This window comes from Bos taurus, chromosome 29 (genome assembly GCF_002263795.3).
Source record: "Bos taurus isolate L1 Dominette 01449 registration number 42190680 breed Hereford chromosome 29, ARS-UCD2.0, whole genome shotgun sequence".
Lineage (NCBI taxonomy): Eukaryota > Metazoa > Chordata > Mammalia > Artiodactyla > Bovidae > Bos > Bos taurus.
Genome location: NC_037356.1, coordinates 36,059,162 through 36,081,721, shown reverse-complemented (window position 1 = coordinate 36,081,721; position 22,560 = coordinate 36,059,162). Strand labels below are relative to the sequence as shown.

General features: G+C 53.5%; 2 protein-coding genes across 10 annotated transcripts in view; one reads left to right on the top strand and one right to left on the bottom strand.

The window, feature by feature from the left end:
* Positions 1-13,092, top strand: part of NFRKB (nuclear factor related to kappaB binding protein) — a 31,287-nt gene extending 18,195 nt beyond the window's left edge. For 2 of the 6 annotated variants that reach the window (XM_010820976.4, XM_010820975.3), the window contains exons 15-26: positions 940-1,015; positions 1,414-1,588; positions 2,390-2,496; positions 3,229-3,352; positions 3,513-3,592; positions 3,683-3,903; positions 3,997-4,264; positions 4,872-5,084; positions 7,260-8,006; positions 10,584-10,690; positions 11,336-11,471; positions 11,579-13,092. In XM_010820976.4, the coding sequence (XP_010819278.1) occupies positions 940-1,015; positions 1,414-1,588; positions 2,390-2,496; positions 3,229-3,352; positions 3,513-3,592; positions 3,683-3,903; positions 3,997-4,264; positions 4,872-5,084; positions 7,260-8,006; positions 10,584-10,690; positions 11,336-11,471; positions 11,579-11,704 (2,380 nt within the window). In that variant the 3' untranslated portion in view covers positions 11,705-13,092. The remainder of the gene's footprint in view (positions 1-939; positions 1,016-1,413; positions 1,589-2,389; positions 2,497-3,228; positions 3,353-3,512; positions 3,593-3,682; positions 3,904-3,996; positions 4,265-4,871; positions 5,085-7,259; positions 8,007-10,583; positions 10,691-11,335; positions 11,472-11,578) is intronic. The other 4 variants (XM_005226864.4, XM_024987643.2, XM_002699230.6 and 1 more) reach the window with 4 other exon arrangements.
* Positions 12,682-22,560, bottom strand: part of TMEM45B (transmembrane protein 45B) — a 28,735-nt gene continuing 18,856 nt past the window's right edge. For 2 of the 4 annotated variants that reach the window (XM_015461218.3, XM_015461219.3), the window contains exons 2-6: positions 19,578-19,773; positions 18,903-19,109; positions 17,770-17,954; positions 17,176-17,321; positions 12,682-13,672 (exon numbers count right to left, since the gene is read on the bottom strand). In XM_015461218.3, coding sequence (XP_015316704.1) covers positions 13,444-13,672; positions 17,176-17,321; positions 17,770-17,954; positions 18,903-19,109; positions 19,578-19,758 — 948 coding nt within the window. In that variant the 5' untranslated portion in view covers positions 19,759-19,773 and the 3' untranslated portion in view covers positions 12,682-13,443. 4 annotated transcript variants of the gene reach the window in all.

The window sequence follows — 22,560 nt, the reverse complement described above, 5'->3', positions numbered from 1 at the left end:
GGGTGATGGACCCTGGTGGCTCTGGGTGCAGGAGAAAGGGCGATGGACCCTGGTGGCTCTGGGTGCAGGAGAAGGGGCGATGGACCCTGGTGGCTCTGGGTGCAGGAGAAGGGGCGATGGACCCTGGTGGCTCTGGGTGCAGGAGAAGGGACGATGGACCTTGGTGGCTCTGGGTGCTGGAGAAAGGGCGATGGACCCTGGTGGCTCTGGGTGCAGGAGAAGGGGTGATGGACCCTGGTGGCTCTGGGTGCAGGAGAAAGGGCGATGGACCCTGGTGGCTCTGGGTGCAGGAGAAGGGGCGATGGACCTTGGTGGTTCTGGGTGCTGGAGAAGGGGTGATGGACCCTGGTGGCTCTGGGTGCAGGAGAAAGGGCGATGGACCCTGGTGGCTCTGGGTGCAGGAGAAGGGGCGATGGACCTTGGTGGTTCTGGGTGCAGGAGAAGGGGCGATGGACCTTGGTGGTTCTGGGTGCTGGAGAAGGGGCAGGGGACCTGGTGGCTCTGGGTGCAGGAGAAGGGGCGATGGACCCTGGTGGCTCTGGGTGCAGGAGAAGGGGCGATGGACCCTGGTGGCTCTGGGTGCAGGAGAAGGGGCGATGGACCCTGGTGGCTCTGGGTGCAGGAGAAGGGGCGATGGACCCTGGTGGCTCTGGGTGCAGGAGAAAGGGCGATGGACCCTGGTGGCTCTGGGTGCAGGAGAAGGGGCAGTGGACCGGGTGGCTCTGGACACTGGAAAAAGGGCGATGGACCCTGGTGGCTCTGGACGCTGGAGAAGGGGCGATGGGCCTGGTGGTTCTGGGCACTGGAGAAGGCGTGATGGACCCTGATGGTTCTGGACACTGGAATAGGGGCGGCGATGGGCCTGGTGGTTCTGGATGCTGGAGAAGGGGTGATGGGCCTGGTGGTTCTGGGCACTGGTGGAGGGCAATGGACCCATAGGTTTTTGTGTTCCAGAAGGACTGACTACGTGGTGCGGCCCAGCACGGGGGAGGAGAAGCGAGTTTTTCAGGAGCAGGTGAGAAAAAACTGGAACCCAGTGTAAATCTCTGTGTCTGCGAGACCAGGCGAAGAAGAGATGCTCTGAGCCCAGCATTCTTGGAAGCAGCTCACACTCTTAACCTCACTGTTCCCTTAGTCGGGATTGCTTTTCCGGAGCAGAGGTGATGTGAGGAAGGGAACAAGAAACTTTTTGATGGTTTTTTTGCAGATAACAAGACACATTGGCTTCTGGATGACTTTGCTAGTGACTGGCCTTTGGGGGTCGTCCTTTCCCCACTCTGGTCAGCTCAGTGGTCCTAGTGGAATAGCCTGATTCCTCCTTGTTCCAGTCTCTCCAGGCTGACCCCTTACTGCTTGGGGTGGCTGGAGAGAGCCCTCTGACTGACTCAGGAGCTCTGTCCCTTCTCTTGACAGGAGCGCTACCGGTACAGCCAGCCCCACAAGGCCTTCACCTTCCGCATGCACGGCTTCGAGTCCGTGGTGGGGCCCGTGAAGGGTGTGTTCGACAAGGAGACCTCGCTCAACAAGGCGCGGGAGCACTCCCTGCTGCGCTCTGACCGGCCTGCCTACGTCACCATCCTGTCCCTGGGTGCGCCACCACCCCCACCCCCACCCCCCAGCAAAGGCTGGAGGGTCAGCTCCAGGAAGCTTTGCAGTGGGGACACGGAGGGTGGGCTCCTGCCCAGAGAGTTACAGGGAATCCTTGTTTTCTTTCCGGATTCTGTGCTCAAGTTTACGTTCCTTTAGGAATAGTTCAGTTAGCTTAGGTGCCAGAATTTGTTTCCTCCAGACTGGGCTTCTTTTAAAGGTGAGGTTTTTCACCTTTTTGGTACCATGAGTTGTTGGCAGTCTGGTAACCACTGGACCCCTTCTCAGAATTAGGTTTTTAAATGCCCAAAATAAAATGCACAGTTATGAAAGAAACCAGTCATATTGCAAAAATATTCAAGCAGGTTTATGGTGCAGAAATAGGTCTTTATTATGTTAAATGATGTGACATTGCCACAGGTGTTGTGACTCCTCTGATCCCCACGTGGTGATGAGTAGCACTGATACTTTGAGTTCAGCAGCTGTGCTGTGGTGAGAAATCATCTGATTTCTGTTACACATCACAGCACTGCCAGCATGTGGTTGGCAACATATGCCAGCAAAGATTGTGCCAGCCTTGGCTCACAGTGGAAGGAAATGCTGGGTTTCAGTTTAAGTTGTAATTATCTCCTGGACCCCGTAAACTCTCAAGTTCAGGGCCTTCAGCCGTGGCTGAAAGTGTGAGGGGTGTGGTGGAAGCCGCCCCCAGAGGGCCGTGTCCCCCTGCTCCTGGGTCAGCAGCTGAGGGGTGGCTCCCCTAGGAACCCTGCTAACGTGTGCACTTTGCTGTTTCTCGTGTTAGTTCGTGACGCTGCAGCACGGCTGCCCAACGGGGAGGGCACGCGGGCGGAGATCTGTGAGCTGCTCAAGGACTCCCAGTTTCTGGCGCCTGACGTCACCAGCACGCAGGTGTGAGGGAAAGGGCTGCTCGTGTTTTGTTCAGGGGTTGTTTAAAGATGCTTACAAGGGAACACAGAATGTGCGTGCTAAGATACTTTAGTCGTGTCTGACTCTTTGCGACCCCATGGACTATACCGTGCCAGGCTCCTCTGTCCTTGGGGATTCTCCAGGCCAGAATACTGGAGTGGGTTGCCATGCCCTCCTCCAGGGGACCTTCCCAACTCAGGGTTCGAACCTGAACCTGTCTTATGTCTCCTGTGTTGGCAGGTAGGTTCTTTACCACTGGAACCACCTGGGAAGCCCACATGAGGGAATACAGACTGGAATAACAAATTTAATAAAACTGATGAGGAATTTCCTGGCGGTCCAGTGGTTTGGATTCTGAGCTTTCAGTGCCAAGGGCCTGGGTTCAGTCTCTGGTTGGGAAACTAAGATCCCACAAGCTGAGTGGCAAGGCTAAAAAAAAAATCCCAGAAGAAAGGAGTCTGTCTGGGGAAGGGTGAGCAGAGCTGCCCTGTGACCTTGCTGATGGCGAGGCTTTCCTTCAGCGTCTGCTGAGGGTCCTCAACTCACCGTCTTCAGGGCAACTCCGTCCCCCTGGTCTCCTGGTTTCTTGTTTTGCTGAGTGACAGGTGAGCCACTGGGAGTAGGTTCTGTGTGGGGGCTGTGCCCCGCCCCCCCAGCCCGGGTTTCCTCTGGCGTCTGAGCCGGTGGTTTTCCTTCCCTTGTCCCGGGTCTCAGGTGAACACAGTGGTGAGCGGCGCCCTGGACCGGCTGCATTATGAGAAGGACCCGTGCGTGAAGTATGACATCGGGCGGAAGCTCTGGATCTACCTGCATCGGGACCGCAGCGAGGAGGAGTTTGGTATGTGCCCCGCTAGCCCCGGGCGTCCTGACGTTCTGTCCCGGCCCCACCCTTCTCCTCCTTGGCATTCGCTCAGGACGCCACTGTGCAGGGGTCGGAGCCCTGGCTCTCAGCGAGACCGCCCTCCTTCCTGAGCTCAGCTGCCCACTCTTGCCCACAGAGCGAATCCACCAAGCCCAAGCAGCTGCGGCCAAAGCCAGGAAAGCCCTCCAGCAGAAGCCCAAGCCCCCGTCCAAGGTGGTGAGTGACCTCGTGGGACGGCGGCAGAGCGGCTGAGCCATTCCTGCCTCTTTGCTCACGCTGCGTGCGTTCCATCTCGTGTGCGTGCAGAAGTCCAGCAGCAAGGACGGTCCGGTGAAGGTCCTGAGCGGCGGCCCGTCTGAGCAGAGCCAGCTGAGCCTCAGCGACTCCAGCATGCCCCCCACCCCGGTCACGCCCGTGACGCCCACCACGCCTGCTCTGCCTGCCACGCCGATCTCCCCGCCACCAGTCCCGCCAGTGAACAAGAACGGCCCCACGACAGTCTCGGAGCCGGCCAAGTCTACGTCAGGGTGAGCATTCCGCGTCCTGCCGGGCCTTCTCCTCCAGGCTCCTTCCGCGTGCTGTCCTGAGCTGTGTCTTCTTTCCCCGGGTGCTCCTCGCAGTGTTCTTCTCGTGTCCTCACCAACCATGCCGCAGCTGGGAACCATGCTGTCCCCGGCATCCAGCCAGACCCCGCCGAGTTCTCAGGCTGCTGCCCGTGTCGTGAGCCACTCGGGCTCGGCTGGGCTCCCCCAGGTGCGGGTGGTGGCCCCGCCCAGCCTTCCCGCCGTGACGCAGCCAGCAGGGCCAGCCCCGCCACTTCCACCGATGCCCGCGGGAACGCAGATCCGCATGCCGGCCACTGGCGCGCAGGCCAAAGGCGGGCCACAGGTAAGAGGGACGGGCTGCACATATGGGCTCATGAATCTGGTGGGCAGTCCGGGTTGGGACCCAGGACCTGGGTCACTGCTGCTGCTGATGGCATTTATCACAACAGCTCAGTTAATGCCTAGGGCCCAGTGACCGAGTTATGAGTTGTGTTTGCACGTCGGGAGTCAGAACTATGGGAAGTTTAGTGAGGTACCCCAGGTTGTGACATCAGGAACCTGGTGGATGAAGGTGGGATGTGAATGAGGCCCATGAGTGTTAGTGTCAGGCTCTTTCTGTCGTGACTCTAATCTTCTCTAGGCCACTGATCGTGGGGCTGTAGACAAGAGTCTCCTGCCTCAGGCCCCTGTGCTGTAAAGGGGTATGGTGTTTCCCCTCTCTTTGCATGGTTAAAGTGAGATGTTAGATATGAAAGTGTTTCTGAAAGTTAAGCTGTTCTACTAGCATGTCAGAGCTCCACACTGTCCACTTCAGGGGGTAGTGAGTGCTCGGTACTATAAGCTTAGAAACCCTTCTAAGGGAATGCGTCTTGGGTGGTGACAGCTAGAGACTTTCTGGGTTCCGGTCTGCGGCTTCCTGTCTAAACTCTCGGCCTCCTGCCCGGAACTAGACAGTCATGGCCACTGTTCCAGTCAAAGCGCAGACAGCGACGGCCACCGTGCAGCGGCCGGGACCCGGGTCGGCGGGGCTCACGGTGACAAGTCTCCCTGCGGCGGCCAAGCCCACAAGCAAGCCTGCCACCAGCTCTCCTGGGGGCCCCACTCCCAGCACCCCCACGGCAGCTGTTCTTCAGAGCGTCGCAGGACAGAACATTATCAAGCAGGTACATGAAGCCTCTCTGCACGGGTCTGAGTACTTTGTCCAGAATCAGAGGACAGTTGGAGACCTTAGTGGTTTGTGACCTCTGATTCTGAGTTCATTTCTATTCAAGTGTGAGTTTCCAGCAAGGGCAGTGCAAGCTTGGGAGATGCTGCAAAGGGTTTTTTTGTTTCTCTCCATGTAATTCAGGATTTAGTAGCTGAGTCCTTGGATTTGGAGTCAACTTTTCACGGATGTGCTTATCTAAAACCCTGTAGAACGGATGGACAGGTGGTGTTGGCATTTCATTTTCCACTTGTGGAAACGGAACGTGTGTGTCTGTGCTTTCATAGCGGTGTGTGCGTGAGGATAACCGTGGAGCTGCAGGGACTGTTTGGGCAGAATCGCACCGACTGCTGAGAGCAGGGCCTGGGTGGTGCTGAACGTGCTGTAGATGCTGAGTGCTGTCGTTCTCCTGACACCGCAGGGCAGCCACTTTGATTATTCCCATTTTACTGTGAAGAAACGGAACTACTAATGATGAAGCAAAGTTATTTCTTCGTCAAACGAAGGTTTCTTGAGTGCCCTCTGTGTGCCGGGCACTGCAGGGTGTGGGGTCAAGGGGTGAATCACATGGACCAGGTCCCTGCTGTCCCGAGGCTTGTAGTGTCACATGTCACAGCTCTGGGGGACAGGCACGTACTTCCGGGGTGAATTCCATAAGGCCGTGACAGTCGGTCAGCGGGAAGGGCGGGGGTCAAGGGTGATGGGCAGAGGTGGCAGCTGATGAGGGAAGGCCTGTCTGGGGAGGGGGCTCATGAGCAAGGTGAGCGAAGCTGGAGAGCACACGCCGTGCTGTGCTTTTCCAGGCGCAGCCTCCCAGGTGTGGGAATGGCACGTGAAGAGGCCTCCATCAGGAGTGTGTGGGGAGCAACGGGAAAGCAGCTGGACGCTCCTGAGCACGTGAAGGTGTTAGAAGGCGAGGCTGCCAGCAGCTAGCTCAGACTTCGCCTTTAGTTTAGATGTGACGGGAGCCGTGGAAAGACTGTGGGCTGGGATGACTTGACCTACTTTACGCTTACAGAGATTCCTGTTTGGGAAGGGAGCTGGGAGGGGTGTTCAGGTGGAAGAGAACATAGGTCACTGTGGCCGGTTCATGTTGATGTACAGACCAGCATAATACTGTAAAGCAATTTTCTTTCAATTAACGATACATAAATTAAAAAGAAACCCCTGCTTGTGCACCGTGGACACTGGAGCCAAGAGCAGAAGCAGGGAAGCCACGTGGGAGTGGGTAGCAGCCGTGTAGCTCCAGCATTAGGCGTGTGTAGAGGCCTGAGAAGTGAGCACTCAGTGGACAGGGGTAGTGAGTGAGCTTGACCGGCACACTGGGTCATGGATTTTGGGGAACGGGTTCACGATAGAATGTGAGGCAAGGCAGGGGAGACGGTGATAGATAGCCTTGCTTTTGCTGAGGGCGGAGACCTAGGCTGCAGGGGGATGTGGAGTGAGGCAGGGGTGGGCATGCTTTAGGGTGGGGGCGGCACTGTGACACTCAGTGGTCCGGCAGAGGTGGGGGTTGGCTCACTAGACACAGTTCTTCGGCTAGGAGGGTCGTACCTGTTGCATGTGGATGTTGGCTCTAGGTAAGTAGGCGTTGGTGTGAAAACCAGTCTGGTCCCAGGGTGCAGCCCTTCAGCACCGAGTGTGGTGCTGCCTCAAAGTGGAGGTTGGCTCAGCCATAATTAGATGTTTTTGAGACAGTAGGAGAAATGTGAGTGTGTCTTATAATATTTACCAGGTGGTTATTAGGTAAGAATAGATAGTTACTTTTAAATTTGGTCCTGGGCTATTTTATGTGAAGGTCTGGAGCAGCCTTGGATACCCAGGGACAAGTGTTGATGAGCAAAATGATGTTTATCGGTTTACTTTAAAATATTCCAACTCCTCCCTCCCTCCACCCGGGCCCTTGAAGAGTGGGGAGAAATAGATATTCCTGGCCACGTGGTGACTTCTGAAGCTGGTGGTATGTGAATTTGTTAGGCTGTTCTCTACTTTGGTGACCGTCCTCCATTTTTCAAAGTAAAAAGTTAGGAAAGTACAGGAAACATACATCTCTTGCAATGGAGGTTCCCTGGCTTTCCCCTGAAACCCGTTGAGCCCGGAGAAGATGTGTGTCAGTGCTCTTCTTTCCCTGCAGGTGGCAATCACTGGGCAGCTTGGCGTGAAGCCCCAGACGGGCAGCAGCGTCCCCCTCACAGCCACCAACTTCCGGATCCAGGGCAAGGACGTGCTGCGTCTGCCACCCTCCTCCATCACCACGGACGCCAAGGGCCAGACGGTGCTGCGCATCACCCCAGACATGATGGCCACGCTGGCCAAGTCCCAGGTCACCACAGTCAAACTGACCCAGGACCTCTTTGGGACGGGCGCCGGTACCACGGGCAAAGGCATCTCGGCGACCCTCCATGTCACATCCAACCCCGTTCATGCCACTGACAGCCCTGCCAAGGCCGGTGTGGCCACTGCCCCGTCGTCCACTCCAACAGGGACCACTGTGGTCAAAGTGACTCCTGATCTCAAGCCAGCGCGTTTGATGCCAGCGCTCGGCGTGAGCGTGGCCGACCAGAAGGGGAAAAACACGGTGGCCTCATCGGAAGCAAAACCAGCTGCCACCATTCGCATCGTGCAGGGCCTGGGGGTGATGCCCCCCACAGCAGGCCAGACCATCACGGTCGCAGCCCACACCAAGCAAGGGCCCTCAGTGGCTGGTGGGTCTGGAACTGTTCATACGTCGGCCGTGTCTATGCCCAGCGTGAACGCTGCCGTGTCCAAGACCGTGGCTGTGGCTTCTGGGGCGGCCAGTGCCCCCATCAGCATCGGGACCGGAGCCCCCGCCGTGCGGCAGGTCCCAGTCAGCACCGCGGTTGTCTCCACGTCCCAGGCTGTGAGTAACTTCAGGGGTGTAGACTGGAAGCCCAGTCTGTCTCCTCTTTTGACCCAGACAGGCTTATTCACTGTGTGACTCTTGTTTAGTTCTGAAACACGTTACTAAAGTGTGGCACGGGCAGTAGTTCTCGTAACAGTAAAGCAGCGCGGAGGTGCGTGGAGTAGATGCGAGCTTTCTCTTCCACCCTCTGGTTCCCCTCTCGTGAGGCTCGTCACTAGTGGTGTTTCGCCGTTTATCCTCCAAGTCCTTTTTCTGAGCATTTTCATACATATGCACGAAATTTTAAGATTCCTATGAGAAACCTCAGTCTGTATACTGTTCTGTGATTTGCTTTGTTCATTTAAAAGTACGTCGTGGGGGTTGTTCCAGATTGTACGCTGAGACTGTGCCCTTTTAATGAGATCGCTGTCCCTTGTTAATACCCGGCGCTACGGGGCCTGTTTGTTGTGTGAACACGGGACAGTGTTTCAGGAGTGGGCCGGGGAGGTACGCATCAAACGTTCGACACTCCCGCTGTGTTCAGAGAAAGACCACACCAGCCTACGCTGCGTCAGCTAGCCTTCTGTTTCCCTTACCCCTTAACCAGCACGTGAGAGCCTGTTCTGTAAATCACTATGTCCCTGTCTTACTGGGGTTCTTTTTCTCTTTTCCTGGTTTTTGGTGGGGTGGGTATCCCTTTGTTGGGGGAGGTTGGTGAGGGCTCTCCAGGGGTGAATGGGATATTTGCCATTGTTTTTCTGGGGTGTTTTTCTGGTATTTTCATGTTGTATGAGCTCGTACCAACCTTTATATTTTTCACATATTAGTTCTTTTATGTGTAGAAAATATTTTCTTTCAGTCTGTCATTTTTTAACCTTGCATGTGAAGCCTTTTTGCTCTGCAGGTATTTTATCTGATTAGATCATCAGCATTTTCTGGTTCCTAGGTTTCACTGCCTTATGCCTCAGCCCAGGGTTATGAAGATGTCGGCTCTTGTTTTCATAAAATATTTTTAGAGTTTAAAAAAAGTATAATGGATAAATCCACTTGAAATGTATTTCTGTGAATGTCATGTCTGAATAAGCTCCTCCTTCATTTTTCACATTATTCCAGCATCGTTGCGTAGTATGTCTCTTCCCAACTAATTTGAGATACTGCCCTTATCGTAAACCAGATTCCTGTATCAACAGGTGTGTTTTGGGGAGCAGGTGTTTATTCTTTAGCCTCTGGGTAGGGGGCATTGTTCTGTATGGCAGGTGCATCTGGACAGTACAGAGCGCAGTCTGACTTCTCTAAGTAAGCCGTATAGTGAAACCTCATCGATTAGGATAAAAGCTCGAGTGATGGGGAGAGCAGGACCAACACGGTAGGAAAGCCAGGCACCCAGCCCTAAGGTGCAGCCTGGCTTTAAAGGAGGTGTGTGTTGAGGTTCTCACATCAGAGAATTAAGGCAACGAAGAAACGGCGCTCACTTGATCCACTTTTCTCTTGAGTCCTGACACAGGTGTGTCCCGCGGCATCCAGCTTGTGGCCATCAGTCGGGGTGACTGTAAGGAGAGAGCTCCGGGTGGGGCAGGCAGGTTGAGGGGTGGTGCCTAGGCAGCTGTTGCCTTGCTCACAGAGGGACGCACCGTCGGTGGGTGCTGCTCTGAAGTCTCCCCAGCGCCGGGTTCTTAGCACAGCCATGCAGCCCTCAGTCGATTCCCTGAAGGCACCACCTGGCCGCGTCCTCTGGCCTGCTGGCACCGTTCAGTGCTTTCTCTGGGGCTATAGTTGACTCATTTGGAGATCAGTGTCCGGCCCGGGGGACAGGTTTCCTCCCGAGTGCCTGGCTGCTGTAGAACCAGTTTGCCTGTAGGAAATATTGATTCCTTTTCTTTGCATCTTGTTGACTGCTCCTCTTGAGTTATTTTTTTCAAGTCAGGTTTACACAAGATTTTACCGTGTATAAATTTTATCAACCAAAGGTTAAAACCAGGCCACCTAAAAACTGGTGGCTGTAGTGACCTACCCCAACCATCCTGAAGTCCCAGACACGCCAGGCATCTCCAGCTCCCTTTGCGCTCCTTCCCCACATTTAACTGTGAGGTGCACTTCTCTCTTGGGTGAGTTTAGTATTAGTGTCCCCAGCTCACCTCTCTCATCTCTGGGAGGAACAGTACCCGGGAATGTGCCCTGCTGTGTGCTCCCCTACTCTGCACCTAACCATGACAACTCCTGATCGCCTCTGTCCCGGCTCAGGTCCTCCGCCTGGCTGCCTTGTGCCAAGTGTCGGGGTGCTGGATGAGTGAGAGCCTTCCCTCTGGGACCCAGCCTCTACTGCCGTGAAGGGAACACACGCTTTCCTTTGTGGCTCGGGGGCACGTTTTATCCTGATGCCGGCAGGTGCCCTCGGCTGCTTTGATTCAGCAGGAAGGAGGAGGCTCACAGACAGATGACCCTTGGTAGAACACACGAGCCCTTACCTGGACCCCAGCTATAGGAGCATTGGGCCCTACAGAGGACTCTTTGGCTCCTGCGGCCCGGCCCCTGGGTGACGCTGCACGGTGGTCCTTGCCTCCTCCTTCTCATAAACCTGATTCTGTTTCTCTGTAGGGTAAGCTGCCTACACGGATCACAGTTCCGCTGTCTGTCATCAGCCAGCCCATGAAGGGCAAGAGTGTGGTCACAGCCCCCATCATCAAAGGCAACCTGGGTGCCAAGTAAGTGCTGTGGTGGGTGGGGGAGGCAGTGCTGGGGGCTCCTGGACACGAGGGCACAGGGAAGGCGGCTGGTTCCTGGGCTCCTTCATTGTGCTTGACGGTGTCTCGAGCACCTCAGGTTGTTTCAGGTGCTGGGGATAAAGTGAGGTCAGTGCTACCAACAGGCTCACGCTGTAGGAACAGTGAACTAACCTCGTCTATGGGGTGGTAGTGCATGCTCTGGGGACAGAGCAAGGGACCGACAGGAGGCACTGGGTGGAGTGGGCGGTGACCGGCGTGCTGTTAGGGAAGCCTCCCCGCAAAGTCAGGCCCTGGGGTGTGATGGTGCAGAGAACGAGGGCCTCCCTGGGTCCAGAGCTTTGTGGCTCTGACTTGACGAGAGTGAAGGTGAAGACAGGAGTCTGGGTCTCTGGGCAGCTGCCCTGGGGCCGGGTTTGTGGCTGGGAGCACACACCTCCCGGCACCCATCCTGACCCTGGCCGGTCACCAAGTAGACACAGAGCCTTTTCATCCAGAGCACCAGGGGCCTTTGTCTGACACGGGAGTGTGGCAGCTGGAGGAAGGGGGGGATCTCTGGCTGGTGTCCCGTCAGTCCAGTGCTGGGGTCCCCTGGCCCGGGCTTGGCCTCACGCCTCTCCCCCACAGCCTCGGCGGGCTGGGCCGCAACATCATCCTCACCACCATGCCGGCGGGTGCGAAGCTCATCGCTGGCAACAAGCCAGTCAGCTTCCTCACGGCCCAGCAGCTGCAGCAGCTCCAACAGCAGGGTCAGGCCACACAGGTGAGGCCCAGTGCCCTCTCAGGGCTCGGGCTACTCCCTTCCCTGTGCGCTCGTCCTCACTGCAGGCTGCTGGCCATCTGCCCACCAGACGCTCTTTCTGTGCACAGGTGCGCATCCAGACAGTCCCCGCATCCCACCTTCAGCAGGGAACAGCCTCTGGTTCCTCCAAGGCCGTCTCCACCGTCGTCGTGACCACGGCCCCATCTCCTAAGCAGGCACCCGAGCAGCAGTGATTCTCAGGGAGGAAGACATTCAGCGGCCGGATGCCACGCCAGTCGGCCTTCAGGCTGGGAGGGCAGGAGCGCGGGTGGCTGCCTCACCCACCTCTGCCGGGCGGGGTGGGTGTCTGTCTGAGGAAGGCCAGCGGTGCGACGCTGGCTGCCCAGCTGCGCTCCGCGGGGAGTGGGCTGCGCCAGGTGTGCTGCGCCCCCGAGCTCTGTCCTGTCTGGTCCAGGAGAAGTGTCTCTGGTGGGGGTGTGTGAACTCACTGTGGTCACATGAGCCCAGCTATCCCAAGAGGAGACACTGGGGACGGGCTGATGTCACAGATGTGTGGATGGTGAGTGAGACTCGTTCTGTGCAGGGGTTGTGTTTACCCTGGTCTTGTCTGTGATTGGTGGTCTGGGTCGGTGTTCTGTGTCCAGATGTTTTTATGTAACATTTTTTGAAAAAACCCGTTGTACATCTCTATCAAGGAGAAACCTGGGCTTAGACATGCCCCCACCCCCAAAAAAACGCATATTAAGTTGCTTCAGTAGTGTCCAACTCTTTGCAGTCCTATGGACTGCAGCAAGCCCAGGCTCCTCTATCCATGGAATTCCCAGGCAAGAATACTGGAGTGGGTTGCCGTTTCCTTTTCCAGGGGATCTTCCTGACCCAGGGATCGAACCCAGGTCTCCTGCATTGCAGTCATATTTACTTAATTTTTTGACGAGAGTGAAAGAACAGCAAGATCCCTAGTAAGTTAGTGGCTGACTTGATGGCTGCATGCTAGCAGAGTGGCCATGAGGTGGGGGAGAGACGTGGGCATTGAGGTCATGTGGGGTCCCAGAAGTGGAATTAGTGTGGCAGCTCTGCTTAAAGATGGGCAGTCAGGATCTCGACCGCGGTCCACCCTTCACCTGCTGACTCTGTCCTCCTTGTCGAGCCTGTCTACATGTACATCCAGAGCCACTGGACAGAGTAGGCAGAAGCCAGGACACATAACTGCTTTCACAGCACAAGTTTTATTGTGGTTCAGAGATGATATGTTTTGCTTTGCTCCAGAGCAAGAGTCAGCAAACCCGATTTTGTAAATAAAGTTTTACTGGAATATAGCCCACACCCATTCACTTAGGTATGGTCTGTGGCTGCGTCCAGTTAGAAGGCAGAACTCAGTAGTTGTCACAGGGACTGCACAGCTTCAAGTACAAAAACCTTCCTACCTGACCCTTGAGTAGAACTTTGCTGCTTCTGCACCAGAATATGGTGGGGCCGGGGGGTATGTGGCCACAGCTGCCTCGTGGGTCTGGGTTTATTGTCATTAGCTCCTGGGTGTTCACGGTTCTCAGTCTCCACTGAGCCATGGGCAGAGCTCAGAATGTGGTTTTAAAATGTAATTAAAAGCACTGGTTGTCAACAATGTGTGCCTCTCATATTGGAGTGGGTGTTGGGTGGTAAAGCTTTTCTGCAGCCATGGGGCTTTTCTGTCTCTCAGGAAAGTATCCAGGTTATTAAGAATGTTTTCCTCACCCATGAAAGTTGAGTGACATTCTTTGATGGAGTCAGGGTGAGGAAGTGGAGTTGGAGGGCAGTATCAGGCAAGTTGCAGTGGTGCAGAGAAAGTTAGAGCAGCTCACTGGACACAAAGACGTTTGATTCCTAAAGCAGATCTGTGAGATAGGCGTGGTCATTCCTCTTTTAACTGAGAGAACCCGCGTCTGAGTTGAGGTTAGAAAGAACCAAGACGTGAGTGCAGTCTTCTGGTTGTAGGTCAAGTGCTCTCTTTGCTACCTTCCTGCAGGGAAGTGACATGTCCTGATGAGACCTGGTGGCCGCCCCGAGCCGGGAGGGGTGGACCTGGGGGCCAGATTGCAGGGGTGAATGGGCGGGGCGGGATGGAGCTCTTGACGGGTGGTTGAGGGCTAGCACGGAGAGGAGATTGGTGACGGGTGGTTGAGGGCTGGCGCAGAGTGGAGGTTGGTGATGGGGAGAGGTGGAGCCTGCAGGGAGGGAAAACAGCCTTTGAGCTGAGTGGAGGAGGGTGCGTCTGCACAGTGTCACTCCCTGCAGCACGTTGCACATGGAAACCCCGGGTCCTGGTTTCTGGGTGAGAAAGAGGCAGTAATTTGAGGAATCCTGGCTCTGGTATTTATTGCCGGTTAAAATAAACCCCTTCTGAATTTACTTAACAAGTGATTTAATGATGTTTCCAGCCTCAACCCTCACCCCCACTTTATTTGCTAAAGTCACCTGACTCTGACCGTCTCCCTGGTGCCCACAGACATTTACATCCTAGCAGACAGGTTTTTTTCAGAACCCTGGTAATGTGTGACCTGGTGCTACCTGCCCAGCCTGTCTGTGGGTCCCCAGGGTGGCAGCCCCTCCACCCCCCAGGCTGCTCGAGTGCCACTGCCAGCACAGGCACCAGCTGTGGCTGCTTCCGGGCAGACCTCAGGGGTCTTACAGAGACATGGGAACTATTGTGGGGGTTTGGGGGGAACAAATTCAGAAGAATTTGGTTCAGAGGCTGGTGTAAGTATTCAGACCACGTATCTGAGACTAGATTTGGTGCAGGGCATCATGATGGGTTTGTACTTCATCACACACACCTCCCTGAAGGTGTCTCAACCTGTGCTGTGCAGGGGGCGTGAAAACAAGTTTTAACATTTGTGTCTGACCCTCAACACCTCGATCCCTCACTTTGGAGAAAATGCTGCAATTCCCTAAAGTGTTTTGTCCCCTCCTGGTGAAAGGAAGACTGGGACTAGGTTCTTCCTTCTCATCTCCAGTCCCTGAGGAAAGAACATGTTTTACATTAATTACCAGTAATAGAACTTGGTTCATTCAGGACTTGCCCAGTGAACGTTTGGGCTCATACTTAGCAGGCAGACCAAAGTGATTCCTGAAAGGGGACCCACAGGTTCTTTTCTCAGAATTCAGTCAGTGTAGCTCGTTCTTAATCCCGGAGGTGTGACTTCAGCCCTAAGCTGCTGGCTCAGCCTGGGAGGTTTGTTGCCTGTCACATAAGTAGAGCATTGCTTCCACAGAGCATCCGGCTTCACACAAATGACCTCTGCTGGCTTGGTGTGCAGTGTGGAGGATGCAGGACAGAGGAGCTGGCCTCTGAGTCTTGCTGAGGACTGGCTTAGGGACTTAGTGACTTTGTGGCCTCAGGCTACTCCTGTTCCGTGAAGGGCCCCATGTTCTTGAGTGCAGGCATTGGTGAGAACCTCACGAGACTGAGTGCATTTCAAGGTCTGGGAAATCCTGTACGAATGAGTGGCACTGTGGGGCCACACGGCCTTTCACATCTGTCCTAACCCACTCTTACAGAGCCTGATTAACTCCACGTTTCCTTCACTGCAGAGTTCGTCCCTGGATTCTCACTGCCTTGGGTGTGCTTTTCTATAGGGCACCCCCACCCGCCTTCTCCCCTCCGTGTCCTGGGGACACCAGTCACCCTGCATGGAACTGCTTATGGCGCTCCCTTTAGGCTGAATTCCATGCTGGACACATATTTTATAATCCTTAACAACCATTGCTGTGCTGGTGCAAAGTAAATCTTTAATAAGTATTTGTTGAAGGAAGTTTAAAAAAGAACAAAAGATCCAGAACTAAGACTTGCATATCCAGAGTTTGTTACTCATTCAAGATTCACATTCTTTGCAGGATTTGCAGGATTCTTATCCTTGGCTTTCAGCTATGTTTAAATTCAAAGCCTCCCTTGACCTGACATTTTTCTCTGCCTCATTATGGAGCTCTCTCAGAACCCTGTCATTAGGTACTTCTGAGGAATAAGAACATCTGAGTTCAGTCCTAAGCCGGACCAGACTGGCTTCCTGGTTAAGTACAAAGTCACTTTGGCCCAACTTCATTGTTTATCAGCAGTGAGTGGTATTGCAGTCCTGTGGAGTATTAGGATTAGTTAGGAAATGCTTAACAAGTAATACCTAAAGTACCAAAGCTTGTGGATTATTTTACTTAGAAAAATTAGAATTCTCTCTCTAAAGGTTCTGTCATTGACTTGATTTCTGATAGGAAAGTACCTGCCGCATTTGAGAGAAACGGTGCTAAATTATCAAAACAGTAAATTCTTCTGGATTTGTATCCTGAATTCATCCGGGTGGTCACTTCCTGTTCTGAAACTTTCAGTCTGATTTCTCCTTGTTCTGAGACGCACATGAAGGTTGACTTCATTTTTCTCGACAGGATAGCACACCCATACAGACCTTAGTTGGTTAAGCAAGATGGTGGGACCCTGGGAGCAGATCACGGTGAGGGCGGCGGTGGAGGCAGGGAGCCGGCCCGCTGATCACTGGCTGAGCACCTTTAGGACACACCACCCTCCACTGCTGACTGGGAGCTGCCCCTACTCCTCATCTGAGCCACTCAGGAGGGCCTTCCGGTATGTGTGATCCGACCTCAGCTTCTGAATCCCAATGACTTCCCTGTCTTCCGGCCTCTTCACCCGCGTCAAGAAGCTGTAACGGGGACAGCAAGGGCAGATGGGTGAGCCCCCAAGTTGACTTACTCCCTCACCCAGGGGTGCAGAGGCATTCACCGGCTCTCAGAGCATTCTTTCTCTTTCAAATACTACCTTTCTGACCACATAGACAGAACTCTGGTAGATGAAGGGCCTCAGGGTCAGTAGTACTTACAGGTTAGTGTTGTAATTGAGACTGGACGTAGGTCTCCCCCGACCCCCAGTTTATCATTTCACAGACCGTGCAGTAGAACTAAAAGGAACCACAGCCTGCTTGCCTGCTGTTTAATGTGTGTGCAGCTCTCTGGGTGAAGCATCTGTGCATTGGGTAGGGAAATCAGGAGCCAGGAGAGAATGAGGCATCTCTGACAACACAGAACTGGTAGGACCAGCTGCATGGTGGTTAGACTTGGGCTCTGCCGTTTACTCCTGGGGTGACCTTGGCCCAGTTACCCACTCTTGCAAAGCCTTGGTTTCCCCAGCTACAAACATCACGTGCATCCTTCACAGGGGAAGCATGGAGCCAGGGGATTTATATACTAAGTGTAACCACAGTGCCAGGGCACAGGCAGTGCCTGGCACTCAGAGCTGCTCTCATGACCTGGAGACCAGTGCTGTAGTGAACACCTGCTGTTGTGTCTCACCTGAGAGTCACGTGTGCCTGGATCCAGCGCTTAGGTCATGGGCTCCGAGTGAACCAGGACAGAGTCCTGATGCAGAGCTACTCCTGTCAAACCTCTGGCCTGAAACCCACCAGAACTGCCTTCAAAAGCTGGGTCTGTCGGATCTCTGTGACCAGACAGGTCCTTTGTTTTCTCAGATTTCATCACCCTCGTGTGCAGGCACAGAGTACCTTGCACAGAAGTAGGTATATGCCTGGTCCTCATCAAGTGGTGGGTGTTTGCACTGCTCAGTTAGGAGAGGTGGTCACTGGAGGTAAGAAAAGTGTGGGGTGATACATTTCCAGGACAGGGCTCGTTAGGAGGACACATGTGACACGAGTTGCCTCCTAGGACCTACCAGTAAACCAGCGAGTAGCTGGCAGCCAAGATGCAGAGTGCGGCCAGGTAGTGCCAGCAGAAGCACATGGTGACGAACATGATGTTGTCGTGACTGTTCTGGTCCCATTCAGGGCCTCCAAAAGGCGGGAACAGCACAAACCCAATCTGGTGGATAAAACAGGGGAGCCAGCCTTGCCGTTAGTTGGGCCCATGAAGCCCCCAAGCCCGCCAGAGTGTTTGCAGTTACTCAAACAGCTCACACCCCACCCCTCTGCTTGTGTCGAGCAGCCTCTGTGCAGGGAATTGCTCTCAGCTCTGGGTTCAGTGTGGCCTTGCTTAAAGTTTCAGGGCCCACGTTGCAGATGAGCAGTTTAGCAAGGAGAGTCTGATGACGGTGTTAGCAGCTCTGCTGGGAAGGTTGGTCAGGGACAACCTCAGCCTGCTCACTTGTTTGTGCATCAGCAGGTTGTGGCTGGCTAAGGTCACACAGGTCATGGGCGGCAGAGAAGCGGGCCCCGAGCCCCTTTGCGTGGTGCGTCAGTGCTGCCCCTCCCGGCCTGCTCAGCACACCTGCTTCATCCTGCCTCGCACCAGGTGAGGGGCATGGGTTTACCTGCCAGAACCAGGTGCCCTGCAGGAGGAGGAGGCTGGTGCGGAAGAGTTCCAGCACGATGTTGTCCCGAAGGACTACTTCCACGGCGAGGCTGAGGGCGCCTCCAAATACAGTGTACAGCAGCAGGGAGTGGATGTGCTGGTCCAGCGGCGGCCGGTCTCGCACGTGGTAATAGAAGAGGAAGCCTGCGTGGAGCAGAGACCGTCAGGCCCAAGCGGCCCCTCCTGGCCTCAGCTTCGTTGGGAAACGTCTGCGTGAAAGCTGGACCTTCTAGCACTCAGGAAGCCAGTTCACGTAACGCTCGGGGGCAACTCTGATGCGGGGGTCGTGTGTGTAAGTGTGTAAGCAGCACAGGATGAATCTTAGCATCTCTTCACCGAGATGGTAGGGTACAACACAGGACAGTGAGACGTTGCCGATGTGTGACAAGTCGTGTGTGTATACCTGAAATTCAGTTTTACCCTCGTTCAGCCTTTATTCAGTTCTTCCTGCAGTACAGAAGCAGATGATGGGGTTGGATCACGACATGCTTGCGCTTTCCCAGTTAACATGAGTTACACTAGGAACTGTGTCCTGGCTGCTGGTGGGCCTTCTGATGGGGCCAGACAGTAACTGCGCTGCATCAGGGTGAGGTGCAGAGCCCTTCTCCCCTAACTAGAGGGTTACCTCCTTGCCTGATGGTGTGTGGAGGAGCCGCACAGGCGGGCAGGAGGAGTCTGTGCCCAGTGTGCTAAGTTGCTCAGTCATGTCCAACTCTGTGACCCCATGGACTGTAGCCTGCCAGGCTCCTCCATCCATGGGATTCTCCAGGCAAGAATACTGGAGTGGGTTGTCATTCCCTTCTCCAGGGGATCTTCCTGACCCAGGGATTGAACCTGTGTCCTTTGCATCTCCTGCATTAGCCGCCCGGTTCTTTACCACTGACACCACCTGACTTCGGCTAAAAATCCCATACTTTCCTGTACTGCTTTATGGAGTCTCTCATCTGTACCATCCAGGGCACAGGATCAGGTCCTGTGTAGGGTTTTCAAGTTCAGAGAGTGGGATTTTCTGGGGAAAGTAACTAAGTTTGCAATATTTCTGATCTGTTGTGCTCCAGTCCCTTTAAATCTCCATCCATACCACCTTGTTACCTTCATTGAAGGCAGCCAGAGCCATAACCAGTCTGTCCAGCCCCAGGGGGACATGGGTGATGAGATAGGTCAGCATGTCCATGATGCCTGAGACTGCGAAGAACAGGTACATGGTGCTGTGCTGCCAGTTCATGAGTTTTACCCAGTGGTCCTCGTGGTACAGGTGGAGGTGGGGCCCATCAGGAACAAACTGCTCTACCAGGATCCCTGCAGGGAAACGAGAATGGAGGTCAGGGACTGGAGAACCGCTCCAGGACCAACAGACGGCCGAGTGACCCCCAGGGACAGGTGGGGATGGCCACGACCCTGTGGACCCACATCACTGCCTCGGATGCCACTGTTTCCATGAAAGGTATTTGCCAAGGAATCTGCAGACACGTTCCTGTGTTGTTCCTTAGAGGGACAAAGAGCAATAGGAATGCAGCCACACAACTGTAGTCCGTGGGGTCACAAAAGGGTCAGATACAACTTAGCAACTAGACAGCAAAGGCGCTATCGACCATCAGCCTACCAAAGCTTGATACCCAGTGGATGCGGTGGCAGGATAGTTGGTGCCCAACTGAAAATTCTCCGTTACCCTACCGGTGGAGACCGTTGTTACACGGGGGCCAGGAGATGGTTTGCGTGTTCTGGGTTTGATGAGAATTCCCTGAGTCAGATGACCCCCAACCTTACCGATGACTGCAAATAAAGTTCTGATTGCGGCTTCGATGATCTCGAGACGCTGGTAATGATGGGTCAGTTGGTTGCTCTTCTCCTTTTGATAAAAGTACTTCAGTGGGTATTTCAGCGACCACCACAGTCCAACTATCAAGAAGAAGCTCCCGGGGAGCGCGTGGCCCTTGAAGTTCGCCATCAAGTCCCAGGACACCTAAGCAGTAAGGAGACACCTGTTAGGCGGCTGAATGAAAACATAAATGGTTGTTTCTGTAGGAAACATGATCCATGACTGAGGCTTCCGAGTTGTAAGCTGTATTAAGAAAGAGCCCCTCCTCATAGAACAAACCTGTGTTATGTCACTAAAGTCTTATCTGTTCAGTGAGTTAACAAGCCCAGAATACACTAGCTCTGAGGCTTTTTTTTTTTTTAAGCGAAACTGTTGGTTGCCCAGTCATGTCTGACTCTTTGCAATCGCACGGACTACAGACTGCCAGGCTCCTCTGTCTGTGGGATTTCCCAGGCAAAAATACTGGGTGGGTAGCTGTTCCCTTCTCCAGGGGATCTTCCCAAACCAGGGATCAAACCTGGGTCTCCTGTAATGCAGGCAAATTCTTTACCATCTGAGTCACCAGGGAAGTCCAAGGCTTTAAAAGAATGGGTAAAATAAAAGGGTCGGGGGGACTTCCCTGGTGGTCCAGTGGCAGACCCCCGACCGCCCAGTGCAAGGGCTCAGGTTCCGTCCCTGGTCAGGGAACTAGATCCCACATGCTGCTGCTAAGAGTTTGCGTGCCGCATCTAGAAAATCAGTACTGCAATTAAGATCCGGTACAGCTACATTTTTTTTTTTTTTTTTTTTAAGTAGAAGGGAGGGAACAGGATGGGTAAATACGTCTTGATCTTCGAATAGAAAAGCCTGCCTAAACATAAGGGTAAAAGAGGGACTTCAAAAAGAGAAAGTGACCTGCATAAGCATCTTACATATAAAACAATCAGAAGGCAAACTGTTCAGGAAGACGTCTGCAGGAGCTGTGATAAATGGATATTCCACTACGGAGCTGTTACATATTAGTAAGGAAAAGACCACAGAGGAATGGGCAAAAGACACGAATGAGAATGCTAATTGATAATCTCACTGTAAAGATGTTCTGTTGAAAATACTGTTTTTTTCACCTAATCTGAAAAATTAAGGGTTTTTACGTACCCCTCTTGAGTATAAGGTCATTCGAATCTGGTAAAATGACAAAGCCTGTCATTCAGCCAGAGATATGCGGAGAGCTTTATCTCAACTGTTCTGTGACTCACTTCTAGGGTTTTCCCTGTTAAATTCCTGGTTGGCCTGCTGCTCACCCAGCTGGGACTTTGACCGCAGGCTAGCAAAGCTGTGCATTTATTTCCCCTGCTCACTGCCCAGCATTCATTCCCACGTTTAGCCTGTGAAGCCAAACATTTCTTAGCCTGCCCCCATCACCATCATGAGCTGTGTCTGTCCAGGTAGCCGAAGTGACTTGTTTTCATGGCCAGCACCACCTTATTTGAAAGTCACGGACTGAGGGGGACTTCCCTTGCAAACCGGTGATTAATATTTTGCTTGGAGTTTGACCCCTGGTCAGAGAGCTAGGCTCCCACATGCTATGCGGCCAAAAAACTAAAACAGAAACAGTATTGTAACAAATTCAATAAAAGCTTTAAAAAAAAAAAAAATGGTCCGCATTAAAAAGAAATCTTAGTAAGTCATGTGGACTGAGTGAGGGGGACCCCATTAGGATGCAGTCAAAAGGCCACAGTCTCCCACCATTCTTACCTGAAGATCTGAATCATTTCTTAATAAATGCTGCTGTTGAGAGTCTAGCTGAGCTCCTCCATAGCATCACTGCCTCAGCACCTTCTGTGTGGCAGGTGGCCTGCAGGGGCTTTGAACTGACACTACTCTCTCGTGAGCAGGCCCTTGAAACAGCTGCTGAGTCACAGTGATAAAAAAATCTGACGTCCCAGGGCCTTCCCCACAGTGTACCCCTTGGATGAGAAGCCTGCAAAGCGTACCCAAGCCCTGCTCTTTTTGGTCTGAGTTGACCAGTTTGGCTTCCCTGGGAACCCTGAAGCAGTCCATCTGCGGACCCTAGTAAGGGCCTGTGTCTGCAGTCCTGCCCCCCTGCCTTCAGCCTGCTGCCCACAATGTGCTCTTCCAGGTCCTGTGGGTAACCAGTTTTTCTATTTCAGTTCTGTTGTAGGCTTTTGTCAAACTGAGGCTCACCATGTGACATTCCAGGACCTTATTTAACAAGTACCTCAACAGTCACCACAGCTTAACCATTTATTGTCTACCTTGGCCAATTTCCAGTTCCTTGAAATAGATGGTTTTGGTAACTTTGTCTAGTGGTATGCTTACTGTGGAGTGGGAGTGGGGCAGGGGCTGCAGAAAGGAATTGCCTATCTATGCCATAACTGGAAGGCCCCCTTCTCATTCTTTATTAATCCTCCACTGGAAAACATTTTTCAAAATTTCCATTTTCATGTAATGTTTAACCCTGTCCTCCAGATCAAGCCAGTGACACTCCTTTGCTTTCCTAATCAGGGTGCAGAAAGCCAGCTTTGCAAATCCTTGCCCTTCCCCATTTTTCTGAAAAGCAGAACCCTAAATGGGAACAGTTCTTGTCTGCTTGAGTGGCGCCCAACCAGTTTGTCCAGCCTCACCCTTCCCATCTACCTGTTTAAAAATCCACACCAGTGGATCCTAAGACCTGCACCTTGTCTGGAGAAACCAGTTTTAACTTCCCGTGTACTTCTTGGAAGGCCGAGTATCCTGATTTGACAGAGGAGAGGCGCAGGGGAAATTCCATTAACAAATCAGTAAATTATTGCCAACAAAGACCCACTGTATATAGCATAGGGACCTCTGCTCAATATTATGTAACAACCTAAATGGGAAAAGAATTTGAAAAAGAATAGGACATGTGTATACATAACTGAATCACTTTGCTGTATACCTGAAGCAATCACT